The following is a 21,221-nucleotide window of genomic DNA, read 5'->3' on the forward strand; positions in this document are numbered from 1 at the left end:
AGTAGGGTAGAGAGAGGGAAAAGGGGGGAAGAGGTATTTATAACTGTCATAAACCTACCCCCAGGCCAACGTCATGACAGTGATGTGGAGATAGGTGTGTGTCAGCCAGATGAACTGTTGGGAGGCTCACAACACACTCACACATCATACAAATAAACACACAAAAACACACATTCGAATGTGCTCGACCACCCACACATGCCCCTGAGTATGTATCTGGTTTGATGACTCACATCCACAATGTATGAGCATGTGCTCCATTTTAAGGATTTCATGCAGAGAGTTTAATGTGTTTACAGTTTTTAGAAGCAATTCTTCTCTAGGTCACAGTCACTCATTATCGCTTCCCAGTAGCAGATGATTCAAATCCAGATAACTTTCATTAGAACAATGTCACAAGGAGAAAAGCTCTCTGGTACTGTATTTCTCATCTGAGCTCATTAAATAGAGTTGTGGGAGGGGTTGTTAAGTTTGATGGAATTCCAGTATTCTTTGAGGATTTTGGGTTCAATTATAACTGAGAGAGGAAAGCCATTGATTAGTTGACTCAGCTGTGTTTTTGCAGGGCTAGACCCACAATTTACAATGTTATGGGGTACATAATACAACGACTAGAGTTGAGGGAAAAACTGTCGTAATCTTTGTTGCTCTCCAGTACAACGTCCTCTGTCACACAAAGTATTCCTCCCGGCCAGTTCTCTCCTTAGTTACAAGGTAATGATACTGTGAGACATTACAGCACCACAACATCTCTAGGTCTATTAACCCAGTTCTAGAACGCCCTAGCCATCCCTTCAGCCGACGTGCTTTGTCCTGTATGTGCCTGACATAACAGAGATATAGCTATGTCCAGCCAAGTCTTGGGAAGGCATGACAGAGATATAGCTATGTCCAGCCAAGTCTTGGGAAGGCATGACAGAGATATAGCTATGTCCAGCCAAGTCTTGGGAAGGCATGACAGAGATATAGCTATGTCCAGCCAAGTCTTGGGAAGGCATGACAGAGATATAGCTATGTCCAGCCAAGTCTTGGGAAGGCATGACAGAGATATAGCTATGTCCAGCCAAGTCTTGGGAAGGCATGACAGAGATATAGCTATGTCCAGCCACGTCTTGGGAAGGCATGACAGAGATATAGCTAGGTCTAGCCAAGTCTTGGGAAGGCATGACAGAGTATTGCTAGGCCCAGCCAAGGCTTAGGAAGAAAAACAGCTCAGGTAAACATTCTACATCTTGCTACCTGCTGAAGTCATGAGAATATGGCTTGTAGGGTTGAGACAGGCCCACTGGAACCAGGTCTGTGTGTCAGTATGTGTATGTGTGGGTTTCTCATGTGGCTTTCTGCTGATTCTGTTGCATTCCCTCATTTATGGTATCTAGGACAGAAACAGCCTAGTTCACCCATCACATCACCTAAATATACTGGTTTTTTTATATTATATTTATTATGGATCCCCATAATAACAGCTGCTCTTCCTGGGGTCCGGCAAAATTAAGGCAGTTATACAATTTTAAAAACATGAAAATACATTCATAACAGATTTCACAACACACTAAGTGTGTGCCCTCAGGCCCCTACTCCACTACCACATATCTACAACACAAAATCCATGTGTATGTGTGTGTGTAGTGCATATATTATCATGTGTGTGTATGCATGTGTCTGTGTCTATGCTTGTGTTGCTTCACAGTTCTGGCTTTTCCATAAGGTGTATTTTTATCTGTTTTTTTTTTCTCCAATCTGATTCTACTACTTGCATCAGTTACCTGATGTGGAATAGAGTTCCATGTAGTCATGGCTCTATGTAGAAATGTGCGCCTCCCATAGACTGTTCTGGACTTGGGTACTGTGAAGAGACCTCTCTTGGTATGTCATGTGGGGTATGCATGGGTTTCTGAGCTGTGTGCTAGTCGTTTAAAACCTCTTAAGGTTCCGCCCCTTTTTTTCAAATTTCAACTAAAATGACATACCCAAATCTAACTGCCTGTAGCTCAGGACCTGAGGCAAGGATATGCATATTCTTGATACCATTTGAAAAGAAACACCTTGAAATTTGTGGACATGTAAAACGAATGTAGGAGAATATAACACATTAGATCTGGTAAAAGATAATACAAAGAAAAAAACATGATTTTTTTTGTGTTGTTTTTGTACCATTATCTTAGAAATGCAACTGAAAGGCCAAAATGTATTATTCCAGCCCAGGCTTGGCCACTAGATGGCAGGAGTGTATGTGCAAAGTTTTAGACTGATTCAATGAACCGTTGCATTTCTGTTCAAAATGTTGTATCAATACTTCTCCCCATCTTAGCTACTGTTGTATCAATATCTTTTCTCTATGACAGTTTACAATCCAGGGTTACTCCAAGCAGTTTAGTAACCTCAACTTGCTCAATTCCACATTATGTATAACAAAAACGTATAACAAAATCGTAAATACAATGTTATTAGTTTTTGAAACATTTAGGACTAACTTATTCCTTGCCACCCACTCTGAAACTAATTGCAGCAGTTAAGTGTTGCAGTCATTTCAGTCGCTGTAGTAGCTGACGTGTATAGTGTTGAGTCATCTGCATACATAGACACGCTGGCTTTACTCAAAGCATGTTGCAAGTAAAGATTGAAAAAAGTGAGGGGTGTCACGAACGTTGAAGGAGGAGGACCAAGGTGCAGCGTGGTGAGCGTACATATTCTTTATTTATATGACACAGACAAAAACAATAAACACTACAAAAAAAACGTGGAGCTAAAGGCTATGTGCACTAAACAAAGACAACTTCCCACAAGAGGGGAGGGGAAAGGGCTACCTAAGACACGTTGCAGGCCTCGAACTGGGCACCCTCGTACTGGGCACCTTCGTCACTGCGGGCCCCGGACTGGACACCCTCGTCGCTGGGGGCCCCAGACTGGCGACCATCGTCACTGGGGGCCCCGGACTGACGACCGTCGTCGCTGGGGGCCCGGACTGGCGACCGTCGTCGCTGGAAGTTCCGGACTGGAGACCGTCTCTGGAGGCTCCGGACTGGAGGCCGTCTCTAGAGGCTCCGGACGGGGACCGTCTCTGGAGGCTCCAGGCTGGGCGCAGGCACAGGACTCACCAGGCTGAGGAGACACACAGGAGACCTGGCTCTGGGAACAGGCGCAGGACTCACCAGGCTGGGGAGACATACAGGAGGCCTCTTCCTTGGCCGAGGCACCGGATACACTAGGCCGTGGAAGCGCACTGGCGGGTCTCGAGCGCAGAGCTGGCACCACCTGTTCTGGCTGGATGCCCACTTCCACCCGGCAAATGCGGGACGCTGGCACCGAGCACATCGGCCTGTGAATTCTCAGCCGAGACACAGTGCGCATCACCCCATAACACGGGGCGTGACCAGTCACATGTTCGCCACGGTAAGCACAGGGAGTTGGCTCAGGTCTCCAACCTGACTCTGCCAAACTCCCTGTGTGCCCCCCAAAAAACATTTTTTGGGGCTGCCTCTCGGGCTTCCTTGCTAACCGTGTTCCCTCATAACTCTGCCGCTCCGCCTTAGCTGGCTCCAGTTCCTCCCGTGGACGGCGATACTCCCCAGCCTGCCTCCAGGGTCCCTTCCCGTCCAGGATTTCTTCCCATGTCAATGAATCCTGAACACGCTGCTCCTCCTTACCACGGTGCTTGGTCCCTTGGTGGTGGGAAGTTCTGTCACGGACTTTGAAGGAGGAGGATCAAGGTGCAGTGTGGTGAGTGTACATATTCTTTATTTATATTACACCGACAAAAACAATAAACACTACAAAAACAAACCGTGAAGCTAAAGGCTTTGTGCCCTAAAAAAAGACAACTTCCCACAAAGAAAGGAGGGGTAAAGGGCTACCTAAGTATGGTTTGCAATCAAAGACAACAATAGACAGCTGTCCCTGATTGAGAACCATACCCGGCAAAAACATAGAAATACAAAATCATAGAAAACAAAAACGTAAAATGCCCACCCCAAATCACACCCTGACTAAACCAAATAGAGACATTAAAAGGCTCTCTAAGGTCAGGGCATGACAAGGGGCCTAGACAGCTGCCCAGGGGAATTCCATATTCTATCTGGATTATGTTGGAGAAGTTTCCATTAAAGAACACCTTCTGTGTTCTGTTAGTCAGGTAACTCTTTATCCTCATTATAGCAGGGTTATGGTTATGGTTAAAGCCATAACACATACGTTTTTCTAGCAGCAGACTATGATCGATAATGTCAAAAGCCGCACTGAAGTCGAACAAAACAGCCCCCACAATCTTTTTATAATACATTTCTCCCAGACAATTTCACTCAGCTAAACATCAGTCACACAAGTGCTGTGCTTATTGAATGACCTTCCCTATATGCGTGCTGAAAGTCTGTTGTCAATTTGTTTACTATAAAATAGTATCTTGTTAAACACAATTTTTTCCAAAACTTTACTAAGGATTGGTAACAGGCCGATTGGTTGGCTATTTGAGCCAGTAAAGAAGGCTTTACTGTTCTTAGGGAGTGGAATGACTTGAGCTTCCCTCCAGGCTTGAGGGCAAACACTTTCTAGTGGGCTTAGATTGAAGATAAGGCAAATAGGAGAAAGGGAGATACCTAGTCAGTTGTCCATCTGAATGTATTCAACTGAAATGTGTCTTCCACATTTTACCCAACCCCTCTGAATCAGAGAGGTGCAGGGGGCTGACTTAATCGACATCCACGTCTTCGGCGCCCGGGGGAACAGTGGGTTAACTGCCATGCTCATGGGCAGAATTACATATTTTATGTAGGGGACGATTTTATATACCGTCCCCTACTATCCTCAGCAATTTTCCATCCAAGTTGTCAGACCATGGTGGCAATCATTTTTTCAGCTATTCCAGACTCACTTTACTGAATTCAAAATTACAATTATTGTCTGGTTGGTCCCCCACCTACCAGACAGGATATACTGTGATGGTCCCCACCTACCAGCCAGGATATACTGTGATGGTCCCCCACCTACCAGCCAGGATATACTGTGATGGTCCCCACCTACCAGTCAGGATATACTGTGATGGTCCCCACCTACCAGTCAGGATATACGGTGATGGTCCCCACCTACCAGCCAGGATATAATGTGATGGTTCCCCACGTACCAGCCAGGATATATTGTGATGGTCCCCCACCTACCAGTCAGGATATATTGTGATGGTCCCCCACCTACCAGTATCAAGTACTCAAGGTTTGTTACTCAAATATCATTATCATTATCCTCCCCCCATCTTACCCCTGCTCCATACCTGCTCCACCCCATCTTATACCTGCTCCACCCCATCTTACCACAATTCCACTCCATCTTACCCCCTGCTTCCCCCATTGTACTCCTGTTCCACCCCATCTTACTCCTGCTCCACCCCATCTTACCCCTGTTCCACCCCATCTTATACCTGCTCCACCCCCCCCATCTTACCCCTGCTCCACCCCATCTTACCTCTGCTCCACTCCATTTTACCCCTGTTCCACCCCATCTTATACATGCTCCACCCCATCTTCACCTGCTCCACCCCCATCTTACCCCTGCTCCACCCCCATCTTACCCCTGTTCCACCCCATCTTATACATGCTCCACCCCATCTTCTCCTGCTCCACCCCCATCTTACCTCTGCTCCACCCCATCTTCTCCTGCTCCACCCCATCTTACCCCTGCTCCACCCCATCTTACCCCTGCTCCACCCCATCTTACCCCTGTTCCACCCCATCTTATACCTGCTCCACCCCATCTTACCCCTGTTCCACCCCATCTTATACCTGCTCCACCCCATCTTACCCCTTTTCCACCCCATCTTATACCTGCTCCACCCCATCTTACCCCTGCTCCACCCCCATCTTACCCCTGCTCCACCCCATCTTACCCCTACTCCACCTTCATCTTGTCTCCTCGGTAACAGGAGCGAAGGATGATGTGTTGTTCTCTCGTCTCACAGGTGTTCCTTTAGGAAGCGGGCAGCCTGCAATGCTTTCTCCAGCAGAGTCTTGTCATCCAGCACAGCACCAACATGTGCAGAGCCTGATAACATCAGACCTGGAGAGAGAATGGGAAGGGGGAGCTCTGTATCATTACTCTCCACAGTAGCTCAGTGACTCAGTGAAGTGGCAGTACAGTGGCAGCTTGGTGATTACAAAGCTTTGAAGTTCCTCTGGTTGGTGGGTCCCCCTCTCTCCTTCCCTCTATCCCTCCCTCCATCAGTTTGAAAGTGTTGGTAGTTGGTAGGGAGCAGGCCAGTCACCAAAGCCCCAGTAGAAGGCTGTCTGCTCCAGGGGACAGCTAATGAATGAAGTCATTGACAAATTAAGGATGGAGGAGACAGGTTTAAATGTGCTTACACATAGGATTTTTTGTCGAATTGTTGCGTTGTAATTTCAGAAAATGTTTATAATATATCTGCAGGTAATAATGGAATGATAGTGTTTCACAGCGTTACTTATTCCTCCAGTGTTGTGATTGGCTGTGATATTTGCCTGTTGCTCTCTCCCGCCGGGCCGGCATCTGTTGTCAAAATGGGAAAGCTGTTCTGTTTTTGTGGCTGTGTTATGGAGTGGAAATCTAAAAAATTCTACACTGTTCCCTCAATTTCAGTTTATGTGAGAAAACAAACATTGAATATTGTAGGGAATCATTGTACCATCTAAATCTATAAGGGTACAGGGTGAGACCCAGTTGCAGACACGGGAGGCAGAGGGTTGAAGTCTCTGATATGTATTATAATCCAAGGGGCAGGCAAGAGAATGGTCGTGGACTGGCCAAAGATCATAACAAGGTCAGAGTCCAGGAGTTACAGGGTGGCAGGCAGGCAGGCTCAAGGTCAGGGCAGGCAGAAGGGTCAGGTGGACGGGTTCAGGGTCAAGGCAGGCAAGGGTCAAAACTGGGAGAACTAGCAAAATCAGAGAAAATGAAAAAGCAGGAGCACGGAAAAACACCCTGGTTGACTTGACGAAACAAGACAGACTGGCAACAGACAAACAGGAAACACAGGAATAAGTACCCAATGGGAAAACAGGTGACACCTGGAGGTGGGTGGAGACAATCACAAAGACAGGTGAAACAGATCAGGGCGTGCCAAAAATCACTGTGAAATATCTTTTCAGTAATCCAAAATATTGTTGTTACAGCTGTTTGAAGCCAGTGGACCAAAACTGAATGTAAAAGTCTCAACAGCGAGTCTCTGCCATGTTACGGGGGAAATGGAATGCGGGTGAGGAAATAGTGACCACTGACCCCGTCCACCCACAGAACGCCCCCTCCCCCTTCTCATTCCCACACGTGTCCTCACATGAGAGAAGGGGGTGTTTCGAGAACAATGTCTTCATATAATTGTCAGTATGATAAATGTATTAAAGCTGAAACCAACGTTTCGGTTATCAAACATGGGTTAAAAAGCCAGTATAGAAACATTTGCGCCCTCCACTGCTCCAAGGCTAATCTAGAACCAGTTTATATAAATTATCTCTGTGTTACAGTAGTTAAATTAAGTACGAAATGGGACAATTCAGGCCCACTCTATTGTTCATTATCTGTGCAGTCTATTCTCTTTGTGATAATGACTGTACTGGCAGCTGTATAAAAGACACATAGCGTCCGTGGTGAATTACCTTCTTAGCGTAAATCCTTACCGTATAATTACATAATAAATCTTGGGGAATATAATGATCTCAATGAGTGTGGTTTTAATTGTGTGCTCCCCTCTGGGCTGTCGAGACACTATTAATCAAACTAAGATGGCCACCGCTTTGCCTGGACAGGGAACAGGGAGAGGTAACAACGGGCTGACACACACACGCGTGCGCACGCACACACACACACACACACACACGCGCACACACAGACACGCACATGCACGCGCACGCGCGCGCACGCACGCACACACACACACACACACACACACACACACACAGAGGTGTTAATGGGGTAGGAGGGAGGTTTGTCACTCAGGTCTCTGGAGACGTGGTGGATGAACAGTTCACAGACCAGAGTAACATCAGGAACTTCAAATTCATTACAGACAGAGAAGGGAAAAGGAGAGAGAAGGAGAGGGAGAGAAATGTTTGACTAGGTACTGTCACATTCTGACCTTATTTCCTTTGTTTTGTATTTGTTTTAGTACGGTCAGGGCGTGAGTTGGGTTGGGCAGTCTATGTTTGTGTTTCTATGTTGGTTTTTGAGTTTGGCCTGGTATGGTTCTCAATCAGAGGCAGGTATCGTTGGTTGTCTCTGATTGAGAATCATACTTAGGTAGCCTTTTTCCACCTGTGTTTCGTGGGTGTTTATTTTCTGTTTCGTGTGTCATCACTAGACAGGACTGTTTCGTTTGTTTGTGCTTCCTAGTTGTTATTTTGTTTAGTGTTCAGTTTTGATTATATTAAAAATCATGAACACTTACCACGCTGCACCTTGGTCCTCACCTTCTTCCACCGACGACGCCCGTTACAGGTAAAGACTCAGTGAGCATAGTCCCCGAAGGCAGACCTGGCTCTCAAGAGGAGACAGGCTATTTGCACACTGAGCTGCACTTCCTAACTTCCTGCCAAATGTATGACCATATTAGAAACACATACATATACACATCCCCTCACACATCCCCTCACACTACCTTACACACCCCCTCACACACCCCCTCACAATACCTTACACACCCCCTCACACATCCCCTCACGATACCTTACACACCCCCTCACACATTCCCTCACGATACCTTACACAACCCTCACACATCCCCTCACACATCCCCTCACACACCCCCTCACACTACCCTACACACCCCCTCACACACCTCCTCACAATACCCTACACACCCCCTCACACATCCCCTCACACATCCCCTCACACTACCTTACACACCCCCTCACACATCCCCTCACACACCCCCTCACAATACCCTACACACCCCCTCACACATCCCCTCACACACCCCCTCACACTACCTTACACACCCCCTCACACAACCCCTCACACTACCTTACACAACCCCTCACACACCCCTTCACACTACCTTACAAACCCCCTCACACATCCCCTCACACACCCCCTCACAATACCCTACACACCCCCTCACACTACCTTACACATATCTGTAAGTGCACTTACTGATATCTGAACAAGGAAGCCTCATCGAAATTGCAACAAGCGGTTCTGTGAAATGTTTATTTAATTTAACCAGAAACCACTGCCAGATTACTGGATTGGGCTGCACTTAGAGTTTCCTGCCTTGGCAAATCGCGCTTTAAAGACACTGATGCCCTTTGCAACCACGTACCTTTGTGAGAGTGGATTCTCGGCCCACACTAGCATGAAAACTAAATACAGGCACAGACTGTGTGTGGAAAATGATTTAAGACTGAGACTCTCTCCAATACAACCCAACATTGCAGAGTTATGTACATCCTTTCACGCACACGCTTTTCATTAACCTGTGGTGAGTTATTCACAATTGTATATGTAAGATGGTTAAATAAAGAGCAAAATGATTGATTATTATATTATTATTTGTGCTCTGGTCCTATAAGAGCTCTTTGTCACTTCCCACGAGCCGGGTTGTAACGACAAACTCACACTCATTCTTATGTTTAATAAATGTATTGTATTCTCTGTTTTCTTCCTACCTTGACTGCACAACACCTGATCTGTCATCTATTGCTGACACCATTTCCGGTCACAACTTGCAGACTTGTTTACGTGTTGCTGTGCGTTTTGTTGCCAACCTTACTTTGCTACCTGACAACTTTACGGTTTTTACTTTTTAATAATTATATTTGAGCATTTTCCCCCTTTTTTTCCCTTTTTTTCATTCAACTTTTTCACTCCGGGCGCTTTATCTGGACGTGGTTCGTCAGGACCTCCAACAGCCGAAGCTAAGTAGTAACACTAACATGATGCCTTCTAATTGCAGTCGCTGTACTCATAATATACAGGAGAACGATCGCCTTATGGCGAGGATAGCTGTGCCGCAAGCCCAGCTTCAGACGCAATCGTTAGGCTAGGGTAATTTCAGTGTAGGAAAGGATGAAACAGCGTCTGTGCACCAGTAAGTACAGATGGTAACGTTAGTATAAATTCCCTTGCACGGTCCCCGCAGCCGGACAGCTTTCTCACGGTTTCTGGAGGGAAATGATGTAGGAACGCTCAACCGTGTTGCTCATTCAGCCGACAGAAACTTTCAACCTGTTTTCCCCATTAAGCAGTGAGTCGGAGTCAGAGGCCGAGTCTTCTTTTGTCTCTACTCCTCCCGTTACGGGGTCTGAGACGCCGAGGCTTCCTATTGGCTCTGACAAATTGAACACCCTAGTCATTAGCGACTCCATCACCCACAGTATTAGACTTAAAACGAATCATCCAGCGATCATTCACTGTTTACTAGGGGGCAGGGCTACCGACGTTAAGGCTAATCTGAAGATGGTGCTGGCTAAAGCTAAAACTGGCCAGTGTAGAGAGTATAGAGATATTGTTATCCACGTCGGCACCAAAGATGTTAGGATGAAACAGTCAGAGGTCACCAAGTGCAACATAGCTTCAGTGTGTAAATCAGCTAGAAAGATGTGTCGGCATCGAGTAATTGTCTCTGGCCCCCTCCCAGTTAGGGGGAGTGATGAGCTCTACAGCAGAGTCTCACAACTCAATCGCTGGTTGAAAGCTGTTTTCTGCCCCTCCCAAAAGATAGAATTTGTAGATAATTGGCCCTCTTTCTGGGACTCACCTACAAACAGGACCAAGCCTGGCCTGCTGAGGACGGACTCCATCCTAGCTGGAGGGGTGCTCTCATCTTATCTACCAACATAGACAGGGCTCTAACTCCTCTAGCTCCACAATGAAATAGGGTGCAGGCCAGGCAGCAGGCTGTTTGCCAGACCGTGTCTGTGCCTCGACCTGGGTTGGGCAAAACTAAACATGGCAGTGTTCGCCAAAGTAATCTCACTAGGATTAAGACCTCCTCCATTCCTGTCATTATTGAAAGGGATAGTGATACCTCACATCTCAAAATAGGGTTACTTAATGTTAGATCCCTTACTTCAAAGGCAATTATAGTCAATTAACTAATCACTGATCATAATCTTGATGTGATTGGCCTGACTTAAACATGGCTTAAGCCTGATGAATTTACTGTGTTAAATGAGGCCTCACCTCCTGGTTACACTAGTGACCAAATCCCCCGTGCATCCCGCAAAGGCGGAGGTGTCGCTAACATTTACGATAGCAAATTTCAATTTACAAAAAAGAAATTACGTTTTCGTCTTTTGAGCTTCTAGTCATGAAATCTATGCAGCCTACTCAATATTTATTTTATAGCCACTGTTTACAGGCCTCCTGGGCCATATACAGCGTTCCTCATTGAGTTCCCTGAATTCCTATCAGACCTTGTAGTCATAGCAGATAATATTCACATTTTTGGTGACTTTAATATTCACATGGAAAAGTCCACAGACCCACTCCAAAAGGCTTTCGGAGCCATCATCTACTCAGTGGGTTTTGTCCAACATGTCTCTGGACCTACTCACTGCCACAGTCACACTCTGGACCGAGTTTTGTCCCGTAGAATAAATGTTGTGGATCTTAATGTTTTTCCTCATAATCCTGGACTATCGGACCACCATTTATTTACGTTTGCAATTGCAACAAATTATCTGCTCAGACCCCAACCAAGGAGCATCAAAAGTCGTGCTATAAATTCACAGACAACACAAAGATTCCTTGATGCCCTTCCAGACTCCCTCGGCCTACCCAAGGACGTCAGAGGACAAAAATCAGTTAACCACCTAACTGAGGAACTCAATTGAACCTTGTGCAATACCCTAGATGCAGTTGCACCCCTAAAAACTAAGAACATTTCTCATAAGAAACTAGCTCCCTGGTATACAGAAAATACCCAAGCTCTGAAGCAAGCTTCCAGAAAATTTGAACGGAAATGGCGCCACACCAAACTGGAAGTCTTCCGACTAGCTGGGAAAGACAGTACCGTGCAGTATCGAAGAGCCCCTACTGCTGCTCAACATCCTATTTTTACAACTTAATTGAGGAAAATAATAACAATCCTAAATTTATTTTTGATACTGTCGCAAAGCTAATTAAAAAGCAGCATTCCCCAATTGAGGATGGCTTTCACTTCAGCAGTAATAAATTAACCTTTTGCGTGTAGGGGGCAGTATTTTCGTTTTTGGCTAAAAAACGTACCCATTTGAAACTGCCAATTTCTCAGCCCCAGAAACTAAAATATGCAAATAATTGTCAGATTAGGATAGAAAACACTCTAAAGTTTCCAAAACTGTTAAAATATTGTCTGTGAGTATAACAGAACTGATATTGCAGGCGAAAACCTGAGGAAAATCCAATCAGGAAGTGCCTCTTATTTTGAAACCTCTCTGTTCCTATGCATGCCTATCCTCCATTTAAAGGGATATCAAGGGATTCCTTTTTCTATGGCTTCCCTAAGGTGGCAACAGTCTTTAGACATAGTTTCATGCTTTTATCTTGAAAAACCTACACCCACGGTTGATATATTATCGAATATATTTGTTAACCTCTAGTGACTCCCAAACCCGGTAGATAGCCAAACTCCCAGGTAGATAGCCAAAGTTCATTTTTTCCCCAAATATTATTTTTGTAGGCGAAACAGCTCCGTTTATTCTTCACGTTTGGCTGAGAAATTGCCCGGAAATTGAGGTCACCACAACGCCGAAAAATATTTCAAATTAGCTCCATAATATCGACAGAAACATGGCAAACGTTGTTTAGAATCCATCCTCAAGGTGTTTTTCTAATATCTATTCGATAATATATCCGTCGGGACAATTCGTTTTTCTCTAGGACCGATTGGAGTAATGGCTACCTCTGTACTTTACGCGAGAATCTCTCTCGGAGCCACCATGTGACCACTTACGCAATGTGCCCGCCTACGGCTATTCTTCAATAGAAATGCGTAAAACTATGTCACAATGCTGTAGACACCTTGGGGAATACATAGAAAGACACCTTGGGGAATATGTACATTCATAGCCAAATAGGGAGTCATTGGAACGCAGCGCTTTCAAAACCTGGGGCACTTCCGGGTTGGATTTTTTTCAGGCTTTAGCCTGCAACATCAGTTCTGTTATACTCAGACAATATCGTTACAGTTTTGGAAACGTTAGAGTGTTTTCTATCGAAAGCTGTTAATTATATGCATATTCTAGGATCTTGTCCTGACAAAATATCCCGTTTACTACGGGAACGTTATTTTTCCAAAAATGAAAATACTGCCCCCTAGCACCAAGAGGTTTTAAAAACAACTTGAGGATTGATTATAAAAAGCGTTTGACATGTTTCTGGGGACATTATGGATATTATTAGGAATTTTCATCTGCGTTGTCGTGACCGCTCTTTCCTGTGGATTTCTGAACATAACACGACAAACAAACGGAGGTATTTGGATATAAAAATAATCTTTATGGAACAAAAGGAACATTTGTTGTGTAACTGGGAGTCTCGTGAGTGAAAACATCCGAAGATCATCAAAGGTAAACAATTTTTTTGATTGCTTTTCTGATTTTCGTGACCTAGCTACTTAATAATGCTCAGTGTACATAATGTTTTGGTATGCTATCGATAACCTTACACAAACGCTTGGATTGCTTTCGCTGTAAAGCAGAATTTCAAAATCTGAGACGACAGGTGGATTAACAAAAGTCTAAGCTGTGTTTTGCAATATTGCACTTGTGAATTCATGAATATGAATATTTTTTAGTAATATTATTTGACTGTAGCGCCATGCTATTCAGCGGTTGCTGATGACAATTATCCCGCTTAAGGGAGGGGTAGCGTCAAGAAGATAATGAACTTCTTTGAGGAAAAGATCATGATTATTAGAAAGCAAATGACGTACCCCTCTTTAAATCTGCGTATTCCTTCAAAGCTCAGTTGTCCTGAGTCTGCACAACTCTGCCAGGACCTAGGATCAAGAGAGACACTCAAGTGTTTTAGTACTATATCTCTTGACACAATGATGAAAATAATCATGGCCTCTAAACATTCAAGCTGCATACTTGACCCTATTCCAACTAAACTACCGAAAGAGCTGCTTCCTGTGCTTGGCCCTCCTATGTTGAACATAATAAACGGCTCTCTATCCACCGGATGTGTACCAAACTCATTAAAAGTGGCAGTAAAGCCTCTCTTGATAAAGCCAAACCTTGACCCAGAAAATATAAAAAACTATCAGCCTATATCAAATCTTCCATTCCTCTCAAAAATTTTAGAAAAAGCTGTTGCGCAGCAACTCACTGACTTCCTGAAGACAAACAATGTATACGAAATGCTTCAGTCTAGTTTTAGACCCATCATAGCTCTGAGACTGCACTTGTGAAGGTGGTAAATAACCTTTTAATAGCATCAGACCGAGGCTCTGCATCTGTCCTCGTGCTCCTAGACCTTAGTGCTGCTTTTGATATCATCGATCACCACATTCTTTTGGAGAGATTGGAAACCCAAATTGGTCTACACGGACAAGTTCTGGCCTGATTTAGATCTTATCGGTCGGAAAGATATCAGTTTGTCTCTGTGAATGGTTTGTCCTCTGACAAATCAACTGTACATTTTGGTGATCGTCAAGGTTCCGTTTTAGGACCACTATTGTTTTCACTATATATTTTACCTCTTGGGGATGTCATTCGAAAACGTAATGTTAACTTTCACTGCTATGCGGACGAAACACAGCTGTACATTTCAATGAAACATGGTGAAGCCCCAAAATTGCCCTTGCTAGAAGCCTGTGTTTCAGACATAAGGAAGTGGATGGCTACAAACTTTCTACTTTTGAACTCGGACAAAACAGAGATGCTTGTTCTAGGTCCCAAGAAACAACTAGATCTTCTGTTGAATCTGACAATTAATCTTAATGGTTAAACAGTCGTCTCAAATAAAACTGTGAAGGACCTCGGCGTTACTCTGGACCCTGATCTCTCTTTTGACGAACATTTCAAGACTGTTTCAAGGACAGCTTTTTTCAAATGTTCTACGTAACATTGCAAAAATCAGAAACTTTCTGTCCAAAAATGATGCAGAAAAATGTATCCAAGCTTTTGTTACTTCTAGGTTAGATTACTGCAATGCTCTACTTTCCGGCTACCTGGATAAAGCACTAAATAGACTTCAGTTGGTGCTAAATACGGCTGATAGAATCGTGACTAGAACCAAAAAAAATATCATATTACTCCAGTGCTAGCCTCCTACACTGGCTTCCTGTTAAGGCAAGAGCTGATTTCAAGGTTACACTGCTAACTTACAAAGCATTAAATGGGCTTGTTCCTACCTATCTCTCTGATTTGGTCCTGCCGTACATACCTACACGTACGCTACGGTCACAAGACGCAGGCCTCTTAATTGTCCCTAGAATTTCTAAGCAAACAGCTGGAGGCAGGGCTTTCTCCTATAGAGCTCCATTTTTATGGAATGGTCTGCCTACCCATGTGAGAGACGCAAAATCTGTCTCATCCTTTAAGTCTTTATTGGAGACTCATCTCTTCAGTGGGTAATATGATTGAGTGTAGCCCAGGAGTGTGAAGGTGAACGGAAAGGCTCTGGAGCAATGAACCGCCCTTGCTGTCTCTGCCTGGCCGGCTCCCCTCTTTCCACTGGGATTCTCTGCCTCTAACCCTATTACAGGGGCTGAGTCACTAGCTTACTGGTGCTCTTTCATGCCGTCCCTAGAAGGGGTGCGTCACTTGAATAGGTTGAGTCACTGATGTGATCTTCCTGTATGGTTTCCCCCCTCCCCACCCTAGGGTCAGTTTGTTATATCTGGAGTACTTCTCCTGTCTTTTCCGGTGTCCTGTGTGAATTTAAGTATGCTCTCTCTAATTCTCTCTTTCTCTCTTTCTCTCGGAGGACCTGAGCCCTCGGACCATGCCTCAGGACTACCTGGCATGATGACTCCTTGCTGTCCCCAGTCCACCTGGCCGTGCTGCTGCTCCAGTTTCAACTGTTCTGCCTGCGGATATGGAATCCTGACCTGTTCACCGGACGTGCTACCTGTCCCAGACCTGCTGTTTTCAACTATCTAGAGACAGCAGGAGTGGTAGAGATACTTTTAATTATATTTTAATGACTGACATTTAGTCCTTAGGTGCTGACTTGCTGCACCCTCGACAACCACTGTGATTAATATTATTTGACCATGCTGGTCATTTATGAACATTTGAACATCTTGGCCATTTTCTGTTATAATCTCTACCCAGCACAGCCAGAAGATGACTGGCCACCCCTCATAGCCTGGTTCCTCTCTAGGTTTCTTCCTAGGTTTTGGCCTTTCTAGGGAGTTTTTCCTAGCAAACGTACTTCAACACCTGCATTGCTTGCTGTTTGAGGTTTTAGGCTGGGTTTCTGTACAGCACTTTGAGATATCAGCAGATGTACAAAGGGCAATATAAATACATGTGATGTGATTTGATTGTATAGTGTGTGTGCGGCAGGCTTAAAATGATGGTAAAAATAACATTGAGAGTGCTCTGACCCTGGTGCTGGAGGAGGTACGCAGCTGGAGGTTGAATGTTTGAAGGGGTACGGGACAATAAAGAGTTGGGGAACCACTGATCTAGTATATATTTAAATCATTACTCTCAGGAGAGTGGTACTTGGCAGAGAGCTGGGCAAAGCGGCATTTAAAAAAAAAATATGACGACCGTGTCCTTGAGGGTATTAACATCCATAATCCAATGTGCCTTGTCATTGTCAAAGGACTGGCTGGCTCAGTGAAGTGGTTGCTTACTTTTGCTTGACACAGCAAGTCCAACTCTCCAACCAACTCTGCCAGTTTTGGCACAGAGTTTGGGGCCATAGAGTAGTCACATGATTGGCCACATGGTGGCACTACAGGAAAGGAAGTGAATAGATGAATAGACAGTTTTTATGTTTTCAGATTGATTATGCAGTGCGTGCTTTATTCATAATCATAGCACGAATGAACCAAAAAAGACCATCAGACTCCTTTATCATGCCAAAACCTTTTTAATATTTTGAATGAACTAATAACAATTCTAGACATAGAGCAGTATCTCTTCCTATCACAAACTACTCAAATTAGCTTTAGAATAGATACGATTGCACTGGAGAGACACCCTCATTTGGTTGTTCATATGGCATTACGGGATCCATTGTTGATCTGTGTTGGATTATCTAGCCAGGGCCAGACCCACCATGTTCTGGGCTCTGCTGAAGATGGAATAGTACTGTCGGATGAAGATGTCACCCAGAATCCACAGGTCGGAGCTACTAGACGAGAGACCGGTACGGCAGCCATAGTAGGTGGACTGACGGGTGGCAGAGAGAGAGAGAGAGAACTTGTCAAAACAATGTTACGATCACTTCATAGCTACGTAAGATATACCACAGACACACACACACACACACACAAACACACACACACACACACCTGGCGGACGTAGGTGGAGGCTGGGAGAGTGAAGGCCTGTCCGTGGATGTGGAAGACCATCGATGGCATGTTGTTGATGTTGTTACAGTTCACCACATTCTGAAAAAGAGAGAGAGACAAATAGAGGGAGGAGAGAGAGGTATGAGAGGAGAGAAAGACAATGAATTAAACAGCATTTGCTTTGTGAGGTAGACTGTGTGAGTTCTTTTCTGGTTCTTGTTGAGTTATGTCAGTAGTGGTGATGGGAACACATCATTAACAAAACGTTATACCTGGTTCTTTGTGACATATCACCAAAACAATATCACATGACTTACGTCACCGTTGGCGGAGTAGGCTCCCACAGCACGGGCCATGCTGGAGATGTCGGCCTGAGGTCCCACAATATTAGAGGTGCCGGTGTCCACAATAGCCTGGCAGCCGCCGTTACAGGCCACAATCTGGCCGTTCACAGTCACACTGCAATGGACACACAGATATACACAGATCAGGAAGAGATGGCTGCTTGAGATCTGTACTTAACCACTTAATCTACCAGTTTCATAGGATTATATAACCGATTAATAACCATTTATAACCCTATAAAACGTACTGTAACTGCAACAGTACCTGTCGACTGTGATCTGCCAGTACATCTCAGAGGACAGGGGGATCCATGCGATCTGGCCGTAGTAGTGGTTGGTGTCAACGCCTCCGAAGGTCACCATGCTACCTACCGCAGAGTTACTGGAGATGGACGACAACAGAGAGTGAGAGGGAGAGAGAGGGGGAGTATGGGGGGAGAGAGAGGGGGGAGAGAGAGAGAGAAAGAGAGAGAGAGAGAAGTTGCATCAGTTCATATTTCCATGTCTGGCAAGCCATAATGGTTTGTGGGAGCCATGTAGCTCTGGTCAACAGTAGTGCACTATACAGGCAATAGGGTTCCATTTCAGAAATAGCCCTGGTTGACCTCCACTCTGACCACTCACCGAGTCAGGTAGACAGAGAACATGTCCTGGTTGACGAGATGCTGGGTCATCATGTTGTCAAAGACTGGTGTGGCCTGAGAGGCAGCCAGGCGGGGGTAAGCCAGACCCAGGATACCATCAGCCTTCATATGAGCCATGAAGGGAGCCTCCGATTGACTCAGCCCAAAGATCTGGTTCTTCACAGGGATCCCACCCACCTACAGAGGACCAGGAAGAGGAGGATAATATTTGAGATAGTACTGAAAGCTACACAATGTTTCCAGTCCTCATGTTGTTGTGATGAATTCTGTTCCTTACCACAACGGTGTCGAAGCCCTCGAAGCCAGTCATACTGCCAGTACCGTATTGGATGGACAGGCTCTTCCCAGCATTCTTGAAGGTAGAGGACAAACCGGGGTTGAACCTGTTGTGGTTGGCTGGAAGGAGGGGAGACACGATTAGCCTGGGAGTGTTTGTGTGTGTGTGTGTTTGTGCGTGTGTGTGTTTGTGTTTGGGCGTGTGTGTGTGTGTGTGTGTGTGTGTGTGTGTGTGTGTGTGTGTGTGTGTGTGTGTGTGTGTGTGTGTGTGTGTGTGTGTGTGTGTGTGTGTGTGTGTGTGTGTGTGTGTGTGTGTGTGTGTGTGTGCGTGCGTGTGTGTGTGTTTAGGCGTGTGTGTGTGTTTAGGCGTGTGTGTGTTACAAACCGCAAGCTGCGCTGCTGCAGTAGACGGAGGGAATCCACAGGTTGGATGATCCAGTGTCAAAGATGACAGTGAAGGACTGAGGTGGAGTTCCAATGGAGATCACTCCAAAGTATGCCAACTAGAGAAGATCAAATAATGAAATAATTATTAGTATTGATAAATACCTCCCCCTACAAAGTACACCAACTAGAGAAGATCAAATAATGAACTAATTATTAGTATTAATAAATACCTCCCCCTACAAAGTAGGCCAACTATAGAAGATCAAATAATGAACTAATTATTTGTATTAATAAATACCTCCCCCTACAAAGTACACCTACTAGACAAGATCAAATAATGAAATAATCATTTGTATTAATGAATACCTCCCCCTACCCTATGATATTATAAGAATTAGCTGAATTACACCAGAATACCTATAGGTCATCAGTAATCGAATTGTTGATTTCAAACTTAAGTTTCCCTGGTGGATCAATAATTAATTTAGGAAGAAGAGGCCAAAAGACGTGCTTCAGCCTTCTCTGCTGCCTTACATAGTGGAACGTGTTAAGTGCTATCCATTCTCATGCTTACATCAGCGTCGTTGGTCATCTGCTCGCTGGAGACATATAGGCTCTGGTCGTCAAACCTGGTGGGGTTGAAAGGGAACTTCCCTCTGTACTCATTCCACAGACCCTGCTCCTCCAGGCTCTCCCTGGCACTCTTCCCCTTGATCAGCGGCACCCTGTGGAGGAGGACAAAGTCTGGTTGGGCAAGCAGCTCAGTTCCAGCAGGTTTCTGGTCAAACCATTGTAATAAACGTTATGGCAACATAGGCTAAACAACTGTGTGTGACTATTCAAATCATTCACTCATTTCGGGGTATTAAACCTTTCACTGCCTTCTGATCTGTTGCGCAATGTAAATATAGGAGAATAGCAGTAATATAACATGAGTATAGCAGGAGAATAGCATGAGTATAGCAGGAGAATAGCAGGAGAATAGCAGGAGTATAGCAGGAGAATAGCAGGAGAATAGCAGGAGTATAGCGGGAGAATAGCAGAAGTATAGCAGGAGTATAACAGGAGTATAGCAGGAGTACAGCAGGAGTACAGCGGTATAGCAGGAGTATAACAGGAGTATAACAGGAGTATAGCAGGAGTACAGCGGGAGTATAACAGTGGTATAGCAGGAGTATAACAGGAGTAGAGCAGGGGTATAGCATGATTAACGTACTGGATGATGCATTCGGAGAGTGCCACCACGGCACACAGAACGATAGCCCACTTCATGATGTGATGTCTGGTCTCCTCAGCAGTCACCTGTGGAACTTGTTCACCTGTGCAAAGAAGCAATTTGTCAATCAACCCATCAAACGCAATGTATCGCAATTATTTTGCTCAGCGCAAACAAGGCAAGGTAGAGACCAGACTCACCTGTAGATGCCTGTGGATGAGTGATCTGAGACGTGTGTGTGTTGTCTTATATACAGACGGTCCACAGTTCTAACTCTGCGTTCCTTTATCGCTACGATAAGAGAGTATCCACCTGCCATGATAAGTAATGGTGAAATAATGGACGACCTCGAGACAATGTCAATCTGACGATAACCTGTACAGTATGTTGGTTCCAACGGCTACATTACAGTAATGTGTGTATACTGTTGAAAAGTGCCAGTTCTAATCATATAATGGCTAACCTGCCAGACTTCTCTCTAGGATATGAGATGACTTGTGTAGACTCAGTGATATAAAGTAAAGGTCCCCACTTCCAAATACCCTCCTATCAGCACACTTTTCCCTCACACGGTTTACTTTTGGATTAGGCAGCCTTATTAAGGCTACTGTATCTCTGTTAGGACACGATACCTATCAGCCAGGGATTATTTCATTAACTAACATGGCACATTCACGAGAACATTCACAATGTTAACAAATATCTTGGTGATTATTTAAAGATGAATGTCACTATATGTTTCAAATAGAAAACATAATGGACATTCAACACAAAACACAACGTTACTTCTGGGCCAAGTGGCCATATGTCTTCATTGATCATCAAGATAAATATATATGTCCTTTGAGATTTAAAAAACAATCCTATTTAAATATTTTATTATTCAATAGATACACAAGAAGTAAAATGTAAACAACCCCAACCCCCAGAATACGTACAGTTGA

General features: G+C 44.7%; 1 protein-coding gene across 1 annotated transcript; it reads right to left on the bottom strand.

The window, feature by feature from the left end:
* Positions 1 to 16,966: 16,966 nt before the first annotated feature.
* LOC110491330 (pepsin A) lies at positions 16,967 to 20,539 on the bottom strand. The gene is made up of 10 exons (XM_036946110.1): positions 20,478 to 20,539; positions 20,278 to 20,380; positions 19,636 to 19,786; positions 19,060 to 19,177; positions 18,676 to 18,794; positions 18,379 to 18,575; positions 18,020 to 18,136; positions 17,728 to 17,869; positions 17,411 to 17,509; positions 16,967 to 17,288 (listed from the first exon to the last, which is right to left on the bottom strand). Exons 2-10 carry the CDS (start codon positions 20,331 to 20,333, stop codon positions 17,151 to 17,153), a joined length of 1,137 nt encoding a protein of 378 aa, XP_036802005.1. The 5' UTR covers positions 20,334 to 20,380; positions 20,478 to 20,539; the 3' UTR covers positions 16,967 to 17,150.
* Positions 20,540 to 21,221: the final 682 nt, after the last annotated feature.

This window comes from Oncorhynchus mykiss, chromosome 16 (assembly GCF_013265735.2).
Source record: "Oncorhynchus mykiss isolate Arlee chromosome 16, USDA_OmykA_1.1, whole genome shotgun sequence".
NCBI classification, from domain to species: Eukaryota; Metazoa; Chordata; class Actinopteri; order Salmoniformes; family Salmonidae; genus Oncorhynchus; species Oncorhynchus mykiss.